This window comes from Cryptococcus neoformans, chromosome 2, assembly GCF_000149385.1.
Source record: "Cryptococcus neoformans var. neoformans B-3501A chromosome 2, whole genome shotgun sequence".
In the NCBI taxonomy this organism is placed as follows: Eukaryota; Fungi; Basidiomycota; class Tremellomycetes; order Tremellales; family Cryptococcaceae; genus Cryptococcus; species Cryptococcus deneoformans.
In genome coordinates this window covers 887,480-906,226 of record NC_009178.1, presented here as the reverse complement: position 1 = coordinate 906,226, position 18,747 = coordinate 887,480, and the positions used below count along the sequence as shown (strand labels likewise).

General features: G+C 49.3%; 7 protein-coding genes across 7 annotated transcripts in view; 4 read left to right on the top strand and 3 right to left on the bottom strand.

Annotated features, from left to right (window-relative positions):
* Positions 1-447: 447 nt before the first annotated feature.
* CNBB3180 (hypothetical protein) lies at positions 448-1,843 on the top strand (the record flags this gene model as incomplete). Its single annotated transcript, XM_771993.1, has 3 exons — positions 448-887; positions 951-1,415; positions 1,465-1,843. 3 exons carry the CDS (start codon positions 448-450, stop codon positions 1,841-1,843), a joined length of 1,284 nt encoding a protein of 427 aa, XP_777086.1.
* A 65-nt stretch (positions 1,844-1,908) lies between these two features.
* Positions 1,909-3,230, bottom strand: CNBB3170 (hypothetical protein; the record flags this gene model as incomplete). Its single annotated transcript, XM_771992.1, has 4 exons — positions 1,909-2,451; positions 2,506-2,688; positions 2,751-2,979; positions 3,031-3,230. 4 exons carry the CDS (start codon positions 3,228-3,230, stop codon positions 1,909-1,911), a joined length of 1,155 nt encoding a protein of 384 aa, XP_777085.1.
* Positions 3,231-3,807: 577 nt separating this feature from the next.
* CNBB3160 (hypothetical protein) lies at positions 3,808-8,929 on the top strand (the record flags this gene model as incomplete). Its single annotated transcript, XM_771991.1, has 11 exons — positions 3,808-4,049; positions 4,443-5,039; positions 5,100-5,456; positions 5,509-6,726; positions 6,779-7,004; positions 7,057-7,197; positions 7,255-7,599; positions 7,745-7,762; positions 7,895-8,524; positions 8,579-8,765; positions 8,829-8,929. The coding sequence occupies 11 exons, from the start codon at positions 3,808-3,810 to the stop codon at positions 8,927-8,929; spliced, it is 4,062 nt and encodes a 1,353-aa protein (XP_777084.1).
* A 651-nt stretch (positions 8,930-9,580) lies between these two features.
* Positions 9,581-10,562, bottom strand: CNBB3150 (hypothetical protein; the record flags this gene model as incomplete). Its single annotated transcript, XM_771990.1, has 2 exons — positions 9,581-10,230; positions 10,295-10,562. The coding sequence occupies 2 exons, from the start codon at positions 10,560-10,562 to the stop codon at positions 9,581-9,583; spliced, it is 918 nt and encodes a 305-aa protein (XP_777083.1).
* Positions 10,563-11,383: 821 nt separating this feature from the next.
* On the top strand, positions 11,384-12,222 carry CNBB3140 (hypothetical protein; the record flags this gene model as incomplete). The annotated part of the gene is made up of 3 exons (XM_771989.1): positions 11,384-11,392; positions 11,515-11,633; positions 11,685-12,222. 3 exons carry the CDS (start codon positions 11,384-11,386, stop codon positions 12,220-12,222), a joined length of 666 nt encoding a protein of 221 aa, XP_777082.1.
* A 1,406-nt stretch (positions 12,223-13,628) lies between these two features.
* CNBB3130 (hypothetical protein) lies at positions 13,629-16,673 on the top strand (the record flags this gene model as incomplete). Its single annotated transcript, XM_771988.1, has 10 exons — positions 13,629-13,868; positions 13,916-14,217; positions 14,267-14,449; positions 14,503-14,625; positions 14,682-14,832; positions 14,884-15,259; positions 15,305-15,451; positions 15,502-15,797; positions 15,843-16,084; positions 16,136-16,673. 10 exons carry the CDS (start codon positions 13,629-13,631, stop codon positions 16,671-16,673), a joined length of 2,598 nt encoding a protein of 865 aa, XP_777081.1.
* A 118-nt stretch (positions 16,674-16,791) lies between these two features.
* Positions 16,792-18,747, bottom strand: part of CNBB3120 (hypothetical protein) — a gene marked incomplete at both ends in the record, with an annotated part of 3,682 nt that continues 1,726 nt past the window's right edge. The window contains 7 exons of the mRNA XM_771987.1: positions 16,792-16,838; positions 16,895-17,029; positions 17,092-17,763; positions 17,818-17,955; positions 18,011-18,089; positions 18,151-18,523; positions 18,572-18,747. The exon at positions 18,572-18,747 is cut by the window's right edge and continues 333 nt beyond it. Of these exons, the coding sequence (XP_777080.1) occupies positions 16,792-16,838; positions 16,895-17,029; positions 17,092-17,763; positions 17,818-17,955; positions 18,011-18,089; positions 18,151-18,523; positions 18,572-18,747 (1,620 nt within the window). The remainder of the gene's footprint in view (positions 16,839-16,894; positions 17,030-17,091; positions 17,764-17,817; positions 17,956-18,010; positions 18,090-18,150; positions 18,524-18,571) is intronic.

The following is an 18,747-nucleotide window of genomic DNA, read 5'->3' as shown; positions in this document are numbered from 1 at the left end:
TTTGGTGAGTGGTGTCCTGATCCGTGTGTGTTCCGCATTCCGCATAATAAATAAACATGGATAGCGTGGGAAAGCAGTGGCTTGCTTCGGGCTCGTTCGGACATTTCATTTGAAAAATCCATATGGTTATTTATTTTTCATATATGAATTATTTATACCGTTTTCCGTATGTTTCCGAAGAAATGTTCCTTGTCGTTCGGACAATTCTTGTTTCACATATGGAAAGTTCAAACTTGCCCAACAAGGAAATTTCTCATCTGAAACTTTACGACACCTCCAGAGCAGCTGTAAACTTCCATACGACGTGCTCCTCTACTTTTTGCCTCCACCTTCCACATCGCGTCTGCACGTCTCTCGCTTCACAGTCCATTCAAGTCCATTCTACCATATATAAACGTCTCAATTATTAAAGCTACTACTTCCTTACCTTATTGCCTACCTCCAACAATGTCAGATCGACAGCTCATCGATGATTTTGCCGAGAACGATCCTGTCGAATTCGAGGAAGACGACGTCAACGCATGCAACGAGCAAGAGTTCCTCATCATCTTGGTAATCGTGTTGGCCATCTATACGACTTACCACGGCAAATTTCGTACCCTACCTAAAGAGCGCTTCCCTGATAGGTCAAACTCCGTCCTTACTAGTTCTCTTAAAGTGCAGGAATACCTAGAGCACAGGGGTCGATCCATGCGACATCACCTCGGGGTCGGCTTAGAGGTCTTTATGCTTCTATTGCGCGAGTTTGAAGAACATGGGATACAGCTTGCTTCGCATGATGCTACGGCAGCAGAGCACCTTGCTATTGCTTTAGCTTATTTGCGGAAGAAAACATCAGTTAACTGGATAGGCGAAGAGTTCAAAAAAAGCAATGAGTTTATTTCCTTGTGAGCTATGATCAATTCAAGATCCATATTCCATGTTCAAGATTGATTATAAATGCAATGTAGCTGTATCCACGATGTAGTAAATGCTCTCACTTCGAAAGTCATTTATGACCGCTGGGTGAAGTATCCCACTGGTCGGGAGCCGCCAAATGCCAAAGTAGCCGATGATCCCCTGAATCGATACCGACATTTTCATGGTGCTGTCGGATCGATTGATGGAACGCACATTGCTGTCAAAGTTTCGCCGAGGATGCAGCCCGCCTACCGCAACAGAAAGGGCGTTGTATCGATTAATGTGCTTGCTGCATGTGACTTCGACTTGAAGTTCACGTACATCATTGCTGGTTGGGAGGGAAGTGCAAACGACTCCTTTACCTTCAATCAGGCTGTTCATAGATACAACTTCCCCCAGCTTCCTTCTAATCGCTACTTCCTGGCCGATGCTGGATTTCCTATATGCGATCAGCTGCTGACGCCGTATCGTGGCACCCGGTATCACCTGGCGGACTTCCATCCAAGCCGCGGCGCGTGAGTAACTGCTATGCTACGGTAGCTTTGCTGATAATGATTACTATAGTCCCCAATCTGAGAAAGAAGTATTCAATCTCGCACACGCCCAACTCCGTAATAGCGTCGAGAGAATCTTCGGAATCACAAAACAGCGCTGGGGTGTCTTGAGTGGGGGTCTGGAGAAATTCAAAGGCGGTATGCAGTCACAGATCATTCTGGCCTGCTGCGTCCTGCACAATATGTGCATTTCTATAAAAGACCGGGTGCCCGAGCGAGACGTGGGTGAAGCGGATGAAGGGGGAGACATGGAGGAGGAAGTAGAAGGAGATGAGGAATTGAGGGTGGTTGGCGAGACATCAAAATCTCGCGGAGAAGCTCGCCGAGCGGAAATTTCCAGATCAATATTTGAAGCCCATTCACGTGGTCAAGGAAGGATCCGCCGGTGAAATAGAAAGATAAGTTGTGGACATAGAAGAAAACAGTTCCGAGGAAATTCATAGTTTATGATATTTCATTTATTTTTCGTGAGCAAACGACTTACCAACTGACGACACATTTCGTCCTCCGGATTCTCTTTCGCCAAAAGCACCGTCTGCCTGTGCGTTTGGCTCTCCATGCACATTTCCAACACTTCTACTTTCTCCTCCTCACTCAAAAATTCCGCGCCTACCAAATACTGCCGACAGGCCTTCTTCTCCTCGAAGACAGCTGACACTACATTATTGGCAGGGAGTCCTTTTGTGACTAAGGTGTCCAGGACTTTTATAAGGTTGGCTCTGTCGAGGTCCGACTGAGCAAGTTCAACCTCATGAGTTTCCTTAGCCCTATCGCGACGGCCTGCCCTGGCCGTCGCAGCAGATTTCTGCTGTGTAATTTGGGTGTCGGCCGCCGGGGAAGAAGTCGCTTTGCGTTTCTTCGAACCCGTGGAAGGTAATGTAGTCGTGAGACGAGAAGGTCCGGGCTCCTGAGACGCGAAACCCGTTCGGAAGCGATTTTGCCCTGACGAAGGTATGGATGCCTCAGAAACCCCTGCCGTATCACCAGCAAGAAGGACCTGGACCGGTAGTAAGCAATGCTGGAAATAGACTCTAAAATGATGATAACCTACACTGTCATGGTGTCCTCCCCCGTCTTCTTCGTCACCATCATTTCCGCTTTCTTCCTCGTTCACAAGCCCGTCTCCAGGGATAAAGACGGGCCTCCCAGTGGCAGTGGTATCTGTACATGTTTTCCCGAAGATGGCAAACAATGGCCAGGGGTTGTTGTAAAACCTCTTGTTACTCGGGGTTTCCTGTACGTGACAAGAGCGTTAATATCCAAAGCAATGTAATAAACGACGGAAAACAAACTTGCCTCAATGACCTCCTGCCACAACTCGTCCGTGGCCTCAATGCAGCCTAAGTCTTCATTCATGCCCCACCCAGACTTCTTAGAGAGTTTCAACATTGGCGCGTAGTAGTCATTGTGAAGGTATGCGTATTTATTACAACACGCATAGCTAGTCTTCAATGGATCCGAGAATAGCGCAGCCACCTCATCCCAATGACGGGATGTCCAAGGCTTGATGGGGATTGGGGCTTGGCTGGAATGAGACGGTTAGCGCTGGAGTACTGTAAAACAACGCCATTCTTACCGTTGTAACTCGGCCAAATGTTCGAGCATAAGTCGGGTTTCGCTTAAACTCCATTTGGCATTCACCTTCTTCTCTAATTTAGGCTGGGATGGTTGCTTATTTTTGGCAGGCATAGTGCGCGTAGCTGTAGAGTATGTAGCGGAAGACGATGATCGATGAAAAATGAAATGGTCTATCCAACGCCGTCGATCATCCGTCATACGTAGACGGGGCTGATCGAGGAGAAGTGGGGCAGGGGGAGCATTATTATGTAATGATCGATCGTTTTCAGATTGGACAGGCACCTCCTTGAAATTCCATATATGGAAATCACAAATCCAACAATTTTTATTAAGAGGAGATATTCATACCGCGCGGAATGTCCGAACGAGCCCTTCGGATCGGAGTTCTGAAATGGAGAAGGCTGATGAATGGGCCTGATGGTGAAGCTCGGTCCTTTCCCCTCCTTTCCCCTTCGCGTTTTACTTCCATATCCGGCCTGGTTTTCTGCTGCCTGTTCCCCGCTATACACCCAAAGGAGCCTGCCCTCCACCGTCATCCGCCATGTCCCTGCGACGCGTCACCCTGCGACATTGCCCTCTTCTACGCGCATCCCCTGGGTCTCTCCCCAGATAGCCCCATGAATTTCCCTGTCCGCCCGGACACATTTTGCCGCCTCTTGCAGCTAACAGATGGGCTCTCGCCACAGCCAACTCACGTTCGCAGCGTACAGTCCTTCTTGCTCTCCCGTTCTCCCGTTGTCTACCGTCCTTCCTTTCCACTCCTTTCTGCAGAATAATGGAATCCCATCCGTCCACCATGGCCCACGACGGTACAAACACCCATAGATATCCCCATCCTCCCATTCATCAACACGGTTTGGATTTCTCCCCACGCACGCACCCGTTTGCAACCTCCAGGCCTCCGCGCATCGACAACTCTGACCCCACCAGCGAATTCATATATCAAATGCCACTCATGCGGGGGTTCGGAAAGAGCTTGTCAGAAGGAGGAAACATGGCATACTCTGGGCCGCTGGAGTGAGTTGATGCCTCTTTACATGGTTGTTTTTTTGTTGCGTTTTTCCTGGTGCGACGAAAGATTCGCCGTTTGACTTGAACCATCTCAAAGCTCTCACGCGAAATAATTTTCGCCCCGTCTTGTGCTCCGCTCGCCATCGATATGGGAATGACTTATCTCACCGTAGATGCGCCTGCACTGTACGGGGAAAGCGGCCTCTCTTTGGCCGATGATCTGGATGATGCTGTTGTCAGAGAGACAATACGCCAAGGTGCCTTTGCAGAGTCTTTTTGTGTGGTGAGGATCAACCGGTCCTCATTATAATCACTTCACTTCCTCATCGCTTTTTTCCTTTTGCGTCCTCATTTTCAATTCTTTCCAGCGTTTGGATTCGTTGTATTGACTGTATCTAGCCTAAACGCCCTGAACGAGCGCCTCCAGGGCCTTGGTCCCAACTTTGACGAACAATCAGAATCTCTTGGAAGCCTCGATATTGCCAACCAATCTCATCCTCTCAAGGCCAACGGTCGGTCAGAGCCATACTCACCAAGCAGGTACGAACGATCGCCTAATCGAGCAAATCAACTTCCTCAGCCTCAGCTCACCAAGCAAACGCCCGCTACCAAGCTAACGTCCATTACCAATCCACCACTGACCACCCATACTGGATATATATCTACTCCGTTGCTTGATCCCAACGAACCAGATCCCAATCAACCCTATCGTTGGGCCTACCCATCCGTAACCGAGCTCGCACCCAACGACTCTGTCAGCATGTACCGACCAGCTCGTGCGCCATCTAGAGTCAGATCCGGCCGCAGAGGTGGCACTAATGTCGACCCAGGGGAAGGCGACATTACTCCTGGCAAAATGTACAACGAGGTACATGAGCAAGATGGCGAGTCTTTCTGGTCTGAAGATAACATTACTCAGGGCACACCCAAGACAAGCAGGAGATTCGAGGAAGAGATGACTATGGGACCTACTAGTGTATGGACAAGAGGTGATATGTGAGTAATCCGCTATGCCATACTCTTTTATGCCACTATAACTGATTGTTACTTGTTTAGTGGTCGAAATATGTATGATATGCGCGACCGTCTTCTTGATGCTGAAGCTCGCCGTGACCAAGAAGCCATGTCTTCGCTTCGTCGTCAAATCTCTGAAGCTCACAATCTTGCTGCGACAACTGCGCGATTAGAAGCAGCAGAAAAGCAGCTTCGTGAGCTTCAAGCGAGGCTCATTGCGGAGCAGGTCGCTCGCACTCAGACCGAGCAAGTGGCAGGACTGAGAGAAGACGAGGTAAAAAACTACCAAAATGAATGGGCTAGTGCAGTGAGAGCTTTACGCAGGGCTAGGGAGGAAGGTAAGAAAACAGATGAGGAAAAAAGGAGGATTCAGAGATGTTTTGAGGAGGCCAGAGATAAGTAAGTCATGTGAAATTATACGTACACGCTTTCGGGTGCTAATAAAACGCAGATTGTGGAAATACCACGAGGCTCTGCGGGTGCGCGAGGCAAGAGCCCAAGGCAAAGAAGAAGGTCGAGCGGAGGCTTGGCAAGAGGCCGAGCGATGGATGGGCGGTTCTCCCCCCATTCCGGGTGTTGATCCGATCCCGGCTGTTCCGGGGGCTGTGCTTCATCAAACGCCCATGACCGGTCCACTCTACCTGCAATCACCCCAGCTGCAATCGCCGACGACCAACTTATTCCAGCCCCAAACTCAGAATGTTCAGGCTCACCCTTCTCGTCAACATCCTCAGCAACAACAACAACAACAACAACAACAGCCCATAACTCCGGCACAACTTCCCATGCAAAGCATCGCCCAGCTGTTAGAATGGCTTGCAAGCAATCCGGGGGCATTCTCACAGGCCTCGGGGAACCAGGGTCAGCCGCAAGCTCATCAAAACATACATCCTCAGCAGCAGTTTGCGCAACATGATGGAACCACTGCTCAGTACATGGGTAAGGCATCAACGCCTTCACAAATACATCAGCAGCAGCAGCCTGCGATGGTCCCAGGGATGATGCCTATTGCACAGTCTCAACTCTTGGGGCACAGCAGCCAAGTGCAGCAACAGATGCCACAGCAAATGTATCGCACACCAGGTACTCAACAACACTCTCAACCACGTCAACCTGCCTCAGCCCTCTCACAGGGAAAGCGACTTCACCATAACATTCCAAATACGCAAACGGCCTCCTCACATGTCAATGCTCCACTGCCGGACCCCGCGCTAAACCCTCATACAGCAGACAGCTACCTGGAACGAGTTGACCATGATCCAGGATTAAAGAAGATGATGGCTGGGGCAAGGAGTAAGACTGTGCATACCTCTCAAGTTCCTACTGCTGCCACGGCTGGGCTTGAACCTGGCCGGCAGCCTCTCACGGGTACCAGATCGCAATTTGACGACAAGCCCCTCCCTCCTCTCACATTAGATACCCCTGGCGTTAGCCGCTCTCATACAGTCCGTGCACCCCACAAAGATCCTATCGCTAGCAACAACCGCCTACCTAGAAGGATGAGTCTTTCAGAAGGTCTGCACAACTATGACCATCATCATCAGAGGCCCATGAGTCAAATTCCGGACGGAGACAGGTATCCCATTTTTCCCCTTCCAGGGAAAAATGAAGGGAAAAATGGGCACCATGGATTTGGAACTGTCGAATCGACCCATATTGATCATGCCGTGTGAGTATATTTTCTTCCAAGTTTGCCGAAATAGGAACTAACTGCCCAAAAGTCCTCTTGAACTTTCCAATTTCCGATCTCCCAACTCTGAATACCGTGACGGGCGTGCATCCGAATGGAGCACTCCCGCTAGACGTAATCGTGGTCCCGCTGCGCTTTCGGCTGCCCGTAGCAAAGTTGCTGGTGCTTTGCGGAAAGATATGGATATTGAGCCAGAGCTGAGAGATAACGAGGAAATGGGTGAAAGAGAGAGATTTATCGACATGCATGCTGGACAGGTGAGTTGATGCGCTGAGGAGGGGTTGTGACAACATGCGCTGAGAACAAAAGGTACGGCCACCCATGGAGCAACATGGCGAATCAGGTATGCCGCCACAAATGTTTAGGCCTATGCCTTCTCAAGGTGGCAGGAGCCCATCCGGTCCTCCCAGACCTGCACCCTCCATGCCTAATATAAGGCATCGGATCCAAGTAGGTCATGATTATGACATGTCCAAGGGATGAAATTAGCTAATTGGCCCTCTCTAGCCCGTAATGCCAAAACCTCTTGGGCACTCTCGGACCCGCTCGGAATCCCATCATGGGGTTGGCCACCCTCAACCTCACTCCATCGCTGCCTTATATAATGCTCGTCAGACGGGCCCAGCAGCTAGGGCAAATGACCGGCTTCCAGAGCCTGAATCCCTGTACCATCCCCTTAAATCACACAACCTATTCATTCCCCCGCAATTGGCCACAGAAGCTGTGAGTAATGAGGTTGAGGATGTGCAAGGAGGGAGGCACAGTGCACTAGGTTTGAGTGGAGTAAGAAGGAACGGCCAGGGGAGCGATGGGATAGCAGGAATGGACATGGGTAGGATGAAGGCTCCAACTGTAGGTGGAAAGAGGAGGAGTTGGTATACATGAGCTTATTTCGAGCTTTGCCACCTTTTAACCAACTTGTTACCCTACCTTCGATTTATTAACCATCTGATTATCATTGATTTCATCGTCACTTGAAAATTCATGAAACTCAAAGATTACCGTTCAACCTCCTGTACGTGCAAGGTTCCGAGATGTCCTTCAGCATTAATTACCAAGATCAAGATTCCAAGCTTACAAAATGCCTTATATGTTATTATACCTGACTCATAACATTTATAATCGTATGTCTTCTACCGACGGATAGTCTTCGAGAACACGATCCAATAACCCTACTATCGCTGTAATTCCATCTCAAGCCTCACCTCAGTCCCTAATCTCCCCTACAGCGTTCCAGCCTACAAACTCTTTCGCAGCGGCAACTGGGGATGGAGATGGTATGCATACAGGTAGGGTACCCATTAGCCTCGATACCCCGCCCGGCCAGAAAAGCCATAGCAACGCTGTTGATATTCTGCCGTCCCCGTCTGTACTTTCGTCACGCCCCAAATCTCATTCTCATCGCATACCTTTCTTCCATCATCGCTCTGATTCTCAAAGCCGCGAACCATGCGAGGTTCAACCCCCAAGTTTCGGCAGCGACGCCTCAACCGCTCATACGCGAGCCCAAAACAGTCACTCACACACACTTTCACGGCTCCATCCGCCTCCAATTGTACCTTGTCCCCCAAATCATACGTATCAGTCTCGCCAACCATATGAGGTTCCTCTTCCTGCTTCGAAAAGCGTAGCACCGACCGCGTATAGCAGAACCCCGGACGATACTCAGATTTCAGTTGATACATTAACGAATGAAGTGCGAACAATTGACTTTGCCAGAGAAATACCGCTGCCTACTAAAGGAGAGACCGTGTATGACGCCAAAACCACGGTGGTTGTACGTTCTCCGTTCCCAATAGTCTTGGAGCGCTTGGACTGACGAATGATGTAGACCGAGGGAGGTAGTGAGCATCCGGCCTTCCCGCAATGGACATCTTCCCGTCAACTTCGTCGTCGACCGATAGCGTCCAATACCGGAAGAAGTAACAAAGGCAACGGTAACAGTGTGAATGGGAAGGAAGTAGATCCGAGATCGTATCCACTTCCGCCAAGTCGATCGACTATGAAGAAGGCATCCAGTGAGCGTTTCTTCATTTTGAGACAACTTCGGATGAGAAGAGACAACTGATTCTGAAGACCAGCATATGCAGCGTCAGTACCACCCATTGAGGAGGTCACTGAACCTGAAAGTGGAAGGGATACTATAAGAAGAAGCCGGGTATCGGGTACGGTCGCTTCCTAGCTGCCCATACTTTGTCAAGGCCGTCTGCGTTGCAACTGAAGCTTTGTTAAAGTCATTGATTATATCAGACGATATGCTTAGCAGGCGGTGGTATGTCTTTGAATCTCTTTCACCACAATGAATACGTATCGATGATCGTTGCTATAATTGCTACTGCCTTGTTTATGAAGGTTAGAGTGTTCAATCAAAGACAATTTGGCATGGCAATTCATATAAAGCACACCTTTAAAAAGTTGATATGGATAAAAGTCTTTTCACTTTGGGGCGTACCAGTACGTCTTGCGTGGTCAAGAATAGCTGGAGCTCTATCTATAATAACCTTCGCTGATGTGCGTCCGCCATCTCGTTTCGCCCAGTCTCTAGTTGTTCGCGTCCACTGTGACTGTGAGAGCTTGCTTCGAGTCTGATCAGTCTACGCGCTTCCTTGGTCAGATATATTTTAAGGCTGGTCCGGCCTCCCTAGCTGCCATACTTGTGAAAAATGAAAACAGCTCTGCATCGACCATCGTCAGGTACCATCGCAGCGGCGTCATCCATATCTTCCAGCCCTCTGCCTCTTCCCATATAATACCTGCTCCGTAGAAAAGAAAACAATGGTAATATCTTGCAAGGCATGCTTTGTCACGGCACTAAAAATGTCTCACGATCCATTTAGAACTTATATATCTCCTTCCTCCCTAACCCCAGCTCTCGAAGAACCCCCTTCTTCCCGTCAAGCGCCTCCTCCATCTTGGGCGGCCCACACAGGAACACCTTCATCCCTCTCGCGTCACCTAACCGTCCCTCACACCGCTTTATCGCCTCTTCCAACATCTCTCGACTCACATGCCCCTTCCTATATTTCTCCCCTTCGCCCATCTTTCCGATTCCCGAGATGGCGTAAGTCACCTTGAACCTCTCCGGATACCTCCGTTCCAACTCCTCTAGTTCATCCTTAAGCACGATGTCATTCATCCCGTTCACGCCCCACAACAGCTGTACTTGCGTCTGGTCGCCCGCATGAGCCGTCAGAATCTCACGGGCTAAGGAGTAGATGGGCGTAATGCCCGCGCCACCCGCTACGAGAAGGACAGAGCGCGGCTGCGTAAGGCTGGGCGTGTAGGTGTACCCTGGAAGAGGGCCGCGGACGGTGAGAACGTCGCCAGGTTGGAGGGAGTGCATGCGAGTCGAGGCGCGGCCAGATGGGTAGCATTTTACGAGAAGCTGCAGGATGCCGGGTGTTTCAGGCGAAGAGATTGGGGTATAAGGCCGGAGGATAGGGAACCAGGAGGTGGCGGAAGTGTGCTGGGTTAGAATTGCGGCTGTGACGGAAGTCAGTTAGTAGTCCATTTTGGGAGCGTTGCCCGAGGACTGGGTTAGGCGTACCTGAGGCTGGCACGCCGCTGATTTGACTGTCGCCACCAGGCAGCTCTAAGGTAATCTTCTTGGTGTCATGATTGACTCGCTCGACGGTTCTGACCTTCAGGTCGCGGGAGAAGACCATATTTCGAGGGAAGGAGAGGGCCCTAGAGACCTCATTATACGCGGAATCGAGACGTGTTGGTGCTGGAAGAGAGAAGTAGAAGGCTGTACCTGCTACAGCGACAGCCGTAGCAGTGATGAGGACTGGTCTCCGGGCGAAGACGGAAGCCATGTTCGATGCAGTGGTCTGAGGATCGGGGATTCAGGTGTCAGTCGTCAGAATGACTGAGATCGATGCCGACTCAAAAGGTTCGGTCAGCTTTGTAGATGGCTAAGTCGAAAGCTGTTGTAGCAGGGTTCGTGCTTTTGTTTCTCGGGCTGCGAGAGACTTTGAGGGTACCCGTGAAGATGCACATTTCGCCGGTTCTGCCTGTAAACAATACCGCGGAAATCGATTGAGACATTACGTTTGGCACGTCTGAATGAAGGGATCGCGCCATGGGCATGCCGGGTCTAACCATTTGCACTACGCTAAGGTGTCAAGCTTTTGAACTAGATCTCAGCTTGGCTTTGCGATAAGACAGTACTTTAGGTACTTTCAATTTCACCTCGTCACATACTATTAGGTTGGCGCGGGCCGAGAAGTTCCAAGCTGTCAAACCTCATGATGTCATGACTTATTCGCTTCGCTTTCAATTTTGTCAATTTTGGTCCAAAAGTTCATGCTAATTTTGGGCGAGACCAAAACGTGAAATCGAAAGTACCCAGACCGTCAGACAGGACAGCTTCTGGGAAGATCTGCGAACGTCAATTTGTCAACTCTCATAAAGCGCGCAAATGTCACAAAATCGACTGGACTGCATACGTAGGTTCGCGCCAATGATGTCAAACATGGGGGAAGTGGGAAATCACACAACCACGTGACAACGTTCCGTCCAAAACCTGTCCTCCCTGCGCTCCCTCTCTTCCATCGGCATCCGTGATCATGACGCCCGCCCGCCAAGCTCGCAAGCTCTAGTCCCGTTAACCAATGGTATAAATGACACAATAATAATGTTGTCCGTCCGCGCTGTTTACGATCTGTATTTTGCGACACTCTGCAAACGCTACAATATCGAGTGAACTGTAAGCCTACCCTTTCACCCCTTCCGGCAACTGTGTGCTAATTGTCACAACTCTTCCAGAACCGCTCTAAAGTCAACGCCCACAAAGCTTCCGCACTTTGGACTCTATATCACTGGGATGTTTTCGTCTCTCAGAGTGGCGCAAATCGTTGGGGTGTCAGGTGCGATGTGGCTCTCAGGTAGGCACACTCGTCTCCTCGTGTTCTCGCTCGATCTTGCACCTCGATAAGATTCTTTGAAAGGATCCATGTCCTTGGCAGACTTCTTTTACCGTGTTCCGCGCCTTCCTGTCTGACTTCCACCCGCTTAGGCAACATTGCGACTCTGTCACTGATCTCTATCCCTGCACTCCAGCGTTCCGCACTGGAAGACGGCGTTTCAGCCCTTACGCTTGCAAAGCAATGGCGCCAGAATTTCGAGGCTGGGAAGGCACAGAATCCACCCGTGGCCGCCGTAATCGCGTCTGCCTTTGCGTATCTGGCGTGGTCAGCTCGCTCGGGAAGTGCTTTCCATAAGTTTTTCCCTCGGAACGCCACTATTTGGTATTCGACAGCAGCGGTCCTGACCTTGGGCATCGTGCCATATACAATACTTGCAATGACGAAGACCAACAATGCCTTAATCCAGGCGAGCAATGCGAAGCCAGGCGAAAAGGTGGATGATCTCGAGGCTAGGGCTTTGACAAGCAAATGGATCCAGTTGAACGCAGTGAGAAGCTGCCTTCCACTCGCCGGAGGTATCGTTGCGCTCGTCGCTGCACTCGCTTGAGATCCTCTTCGCCGATGTTGAGTATTACTACCCTTGTTGGCTGGAAAGCGGCTCGTCTGGGATATTTCAGTGCAGAAGTAGTATCGCAGTCTACTCGAGACTCTAGTATATTTGTTAATGAAGTTCGGCCTGTTGCTTAGGCTTCCTATACTGGCTTTGATCTATGCAGAAACAGTGACTGTGCGTCGTTTGAACAGTGGACGAGTTCATTTATCCATTATTGCTTAATTACCTGCCGGCTTCTCATTTAGGGTCTTATTTTCTATTCGCGATGTTTAAAGAAGAGTGATGTGCCGAAGAAAGCTTGGTCACAAACGCAAACATGAGGATGACGTTGAAGGATTTATCGATGGTGTGTGGTGATGGTCATGGCCGAAACGACCACTACGAGTACTGCTGCCGCAGAGCAAAAAACAAACAGATGCCAACGATCATGTGCTTCATTAATCAATTTATCGACAACCGTGCTACCGGACGCGTACTACGCATGCTATTTATTGTTCGAGATACTTCTGCATTTTACAATGTTACAATGGGGGGTTGAAGGGCGACAGGTGTGTTGAATCTTGTCAGATACTAACCATGATGATGTTGGAGTCGCAACGAGTACCCAATACCTAGATTCTACGTCCTAAAGCCCTCCCTGCTGCTGTCTTCTGCTCGCCGCATGCGGTTCTATCGTTCCATGCTTGCAAAGCTCCAAGCCTGCCGCTACAGATTATAAGCTGTGTAGGGCTAGCTCTGCATTGTAGGGGTTGGGTCCATGCCATCATCAATCGTCATATAATCTTCTCGCTCGACTCTATCGATCTCAACCTCGCGTCGACGACTGGGCGTCGTCCTGAAATTATGATGACCGAAGAGAAGTTATTGACCGATGGGAATGTGGCGCACTTTCGATGTACTTGTACTTGCATTTTGCATTAGCAGTTGGATGATGTCCATCATTGTGCAGTTGAATTGGAAGATTACGGGTTCTCCTTCGTTACTGGTGTTTGGCGGGGGCGTAGAAGAATGGTGCTCGGCTTGCGGCTAACGAAGGACGAACGACACTGCATTACGCGTAACGCTCATTCTGCTATCGTAATGTTTGCAAACACCGACCTCCACCGACGCGTCTCTGCAAGCTTCCACCAGCAGCAGATGGTCTTTAATTACACCATTAATTATTATTATCATCCCCGCATGCGGTGATCACCGCCTCCCCTTCTTTTTTGAGACGTGACGTGGAAATGTCTTGATGCCCAAGAACTCTCCACGTCATGACTTGCGCCCGAGGCAGTCACCGCAAGAGACCGATAAACGTACGTAGCTACATGCATACAAGACAAGTACTTTTAATCCACCAGCACTCACCCTTTGCCTCCAAGTTAGCTTCTGGAATCATATATTAAGGCCTGGAAATAATGGCCTTCTCGTCGATTCCATCCCAAATCCGCACTCTCACACAGCCGCCGCCTCCCAACGCATTGGCATCTCAGATCCGAGCTCATGTCGACGCACATTTCTCTGATGTAGCCGCTCTTATAAAGCCTACATATCGAGACCAAACTCAGCCTAGTAGTGGATTACGGAAGAAGAGAAGGGAAGGCCTCGATGATGAAATATCTCACTGGGAGGGAAAAGACACCAAGGCTGCAAAGGAGGTATGTATCGGAATTTGAAGACAACTCGTACTCATATCGGCCATTAGCTTCAAGAGACAAGCAAGGCGCTTCCATCTCTCCTTTCAAATACTCAGGACTCTCTACAGCAACTTCTTCAATCCGCCCAAGAATTATCTCTACAAAGATACAACCTGGCCGACAAGCTCTCAGAGCTTATTGGTGACATTTCAGGGTCGGTAGAGGGACAAGGAACTCTGGATGCCGAAGCAAAGATTAGAAACAAGCAGAGAACGATCTTAAATGAACTCGAAGGGTTGCAGAATGACCTAGGAAACCTCCAAGCTGGTCTCGCGTGGACGAACATGTTGGAAGAAGCCGTCGCGTTGAGGTAGGGCAGATCTTTACTTGCCAAAGATCCGAGCTAACTCATCTGCCAGTGACTCCACTTTGAACCCTCAAAATCACAAGCCATCACCCCTGGTAGCCTTACCCCACTACAGGCGTCTCCATGCCCTAGTGGAAGGGATGACCAAATCTTTGCCGAAAGAGATGGGCCTTTTGCATGTGGTGATGGATATTAAAGAGCAGACGTGGCAAGGGTTGAAGGATATCATGTCTGAGTAAGTGATAGCTTCTGCTTGAGCGCTCCGATTGCTAAACAAGCAATGAATAGGAACCTGTTAATCGCAAGCGAAGCATTAGGTTGGCCGAAACAGGTTGTTTATGAGAATGTTCCTTTGGAAGCAAGACGTTTGTTTGAACGAGCGTTTCAAGATCTTTTGTATCTGCAAGCGGAGTGTGTTGCTTTTCTTATAAAGTAATACCTTACGTAGATACTGATATGCGGCACAGAAAAGAATCTCTTGAAGAAACTGGCGCTTCCAGGCACCCACAATGGTCGCTTGGAACGGGTTTGTATCCCGTACAGGCCTTGGTGCACCCGATTGAACTGAGATTTAGATATCATTTCATGGGAACCAAAGGTACCAATAGGATTGACAAGGTAATTCCGCCACATTATTCCTTTCTCAATAAAACGCTCACTGAGATACAGCCAGAATGGGCTTTTGCCAATATCCTTGACCAGACGTACATCCACCAGACGTTCCTTGCCACTTACATTCAAACACTCACGTCTCAGGCCGGCTACACTTCAGTATCTGTCAAGTCCGAGTTTACCCTTCTCCTCCTCCCTATCCTCCTTTCTCTTTTACGGGCTCGTATACCTCACCTTTTGGATCACCCGGCCCTGTTAGCGCATACTGTATATCAGACTGTTGTGTTTGATGAAGCTGTTAGGGGCGGAGGGTTTGATTTAAAAGCTACGAGCTTGTATGAGGGCAGAGATGCACCAGCTTGGGAAGGTCTCGTCGGCGTTGTCCTTAGGGAAGATGATTGGTTTGAACGATGGTTAACAGGGGAGAAGAAGTGTAAGTTATCCTTTTTGGGGAAAACAGCATACTAACCCGGAGTAGTTGCAAATGCCCGCTTGCAGGATATAATCTCTGCTAACGATGCCTGGGTCATCAGTGAAGAGTTGCCTGAAGAAGACGAGGGTCTATCTAACATGCGTCCAACTATTAGCTCTCGTCAGGTGAAAGGACTCGTAGAGCAAATAATTGGTAGGTGATATTCAGCATCGTCAGGGGCGACACGCGCTAATTGAGAACAGATCGTTATGCCCCACTTCCTGAATTGGAGTACAAGCTTCCTTTTCTCCTTACCGTCCAGTTCCCCATCCTTGCAACATATCAAACCCGCATTTCAGGCTCGCTAGATGCTTTTGAGACTCTCTCATCTGCTTTCGTCAGAGCGGTCCCAGGAGCCCTATCCGGAAACACAAGATCGGGGATCAACTTTGATCAGAGGGCTCTGACTAGCGGGAAGATTGGTGTTGAAAGGCTGGTGAAGGCGTTGTTAAGCTCAGACTGGGTTGGAGAAGCAATGCGCAAGTGGGCAGATGGGATAGTAAGTTACTCTACCTCGAAAATGTATGATAATAACACCTGGTAGTTCTTTGTGGAGCTATCCAATGACCTGCACAACTCTACAGCCCTCAAATGGAAAATTCAATCAGACCCCCTCGTCCCGCAATCCATCAAAGCACCCACGGCGGCTGACACGTCATACCAGACTGCATCAATATTTGACGTGTTGATTGGACAATATGAGCAGTTATCTAGAAGAGCAGAGGATATGATTGTTAAGCTTGTAACAGTAGAGGTGGAAAATGAATTGAAGCAGCATTTAACGAGGTTTGTTGTTCTTGTATTCATATCCAGGGAAAGAAAGTTGACAGGTAACAGGCGATGGGATAACCCTCCATCAGCAGAACCCATCAACCCCTCAGCTCATTTCGTCTCTGCTCTCACAACATACACATCACACATCTCTACCCTTCTATCACTTCTTCCTTCTCTCACCGCCGCTCGTCTATACAGACGTATCGTAGACGAACTTTCTAGGCACATTTTGCAACGCGGGGTGTACTCTGGATGGTCAAAGTTCAGCGAAAAAGGTGGACAAGACTTCCGGGAAGAGATTAACGAATGGAAGGAAGTCACTGCTCAAGTTTTCAGAAGTAACCGATGGAACAAGGATGTATGGGCGATCCCTTACGATGCCCCATGGAACAAACTCGTTCATGTTAGCAAACTTCTGTCTTTGCCAACAGCACCTTTGCCGCAATCGGAGAACGACCAAGAACCAACATTTTCTCAAGCGATGGCCGTCGCCTGGACAGACAGTTCCAATTTGGTCGAGTTTGAGGAAAGGCTGGGGGTGGAAATAGGAAAAGAAGAGATGCAAAGGATTTTGAGAAGAAGGATGGAATGCTGGCGTTAACACTTTTAATGTGTAATAGATATAATTTCAACATGTCTTGTGTTGATGCATTCAACTTTGTCTATCTTGCCACATTTTTCACTCCAACATGATGAACATTGAACAATTACCTCCTCAATCAGTACCTTCCGCTTCCATGTCCCCCATATCTTCTGTCCCTTTCAGCTGTGCACAATGATTAGTATCTGATGCTGAGAGGCTGTGACAACGGCGAAACTTACGTTCATAATATCCTCTACTTTGCATGGGTGGCGGGGGAGGACCTCTGCTGATAGGAGGTGCAGGGGGCATACCTGCACCTGGCAGAGAAAGTCCACCGAAAAGCTTCATTATATCGTCAGGACGGAAAACAGGGCCTGATTGGGGTCATTAGCAATGAGCACCTATACATTCAACGCTGCGTCACGCTATAACTCACCATCAAATGAACGAGCATTGGGCAGTTGTGCCATGAACCACGCCAGAGGCTTTTCTAGACCACTCCTGTCTTTGTCGCCCCCGTACGCTCCACTGGAAGGTGTTGCATACGCTGGTCCTGCGAGAGGAGGTGGTGGAATGCTTGATGGGGCCTTGACAGGCGGGAGTGAGTCACGATATCGGCCTGGAGGAGGACGGTCATCACGCTCAGGATAACGGCGAGGGGGAGACTGCGCACGATGACGCTTGGGAGAACGAGAGAATTCTGCAGAGGAAGGCCGTCGTGGGGGGATATCTTCGGGAGCAGGACGTTTGTATGATTCTTGAGGAGGCTGCACTGGGGTAGGGACGGCAATAGGGGCGGGAATAGAAGCATGAACCGGCGGGAGAACAGGAGCGATGGCAAATGCAGGAGGCGCAGCAACGCCCATTCGAGCACGGTTGAAGCCAAGATCCCGAATAGCAATTTGATCGATTCCGTTGTATGACCATCTTTGTGCGAAACGCTTGAGAGGAGCATCCTCGGGGAAGACTTCAGACATGCGAGCTTCAAGTTTGTGTACCGCAGACAGGTCACCGTAGGTGTATTCATAACGAGCCCAAGCATCCCATAGAGGTCGAGCCTTGTCGCCCATAATCCTGACAACCGAACGTTCAAAGAGAGCTCGAGCGTCTAAATGCAGAGAATCAATATTTGCAGGAATTAAGCATGTGAGATGAAACGCACTGTTATCGTCGTTAATCGACAAAAGGAATTGAAGGTATTTGATCACATAGTCAACATCCTCGGAGAACTGCTTCAGACCCAATTCGAAAATTCTAATAGCAACAGCGGCGTCCTTGTTGGTGTGGTATTCCATTAAAGCTTTACGGCCGTTAGTCTCATTATGTTGCGAAGACAACTATACCGTATTGCTCACCTGATGCTTCAAATACTTGCCACGTAAGATGAGGCGACTTCCGAGCCTTCCCAAATACTCCTCTAGCGGCCTTGATACCCTGTTTCTATTTATCAGCCTACTTCTTGCGAATGTGCCTCAAGGAATTAAGCTTAACCGACCTCTGCCCTGCGAGCAAACCTCATGTACATTATCCATACGACACTTATGCCAACCATCAGTTCTTCGATGTCCTTCCCTCTCCTTTGCGCCACAAGCGCCCCTCTCTGTTCCCGTTCCTCCACGAGCCTCTGGATATCGCTTATATCATTACCGTCAGCGTCAATGCTGTCGCCAACGGCAGCAGCTACTGCAGCCTTTTCAGAGCCAGGAATAGGGGGACCGCGAGCAATGTCAATTTCACGAGCAACGTTCTGGCGGAGCTCATCGACTTCGGGATTCAGTTTAGAGATGAGGGTAGTATAGAGTGAATGACAAGTCGGGAAAGCTTTGCGCTCTTCTTGAAGCTCAGCGTAAGCAAACGTGAGGAGGAAGCTGAGGTTGATTAGTTCTAGGTCTGGGGATGAAGAGGAATAAGCTTACCTTTTAGGACAAGCATTCACACCGGCTTCGAGAATCTCTGCAGCCTCGTCCTGTTTACCCAACTTGGAGTAATAGCTAGCGGCATAGTGCCAGAGCTCTGGAAAATGTCTCATTTCACCCAAACACTTTCTCAATGCATACCCAATCCTGGATTGCAACAGCTCGTGATTCTCAAT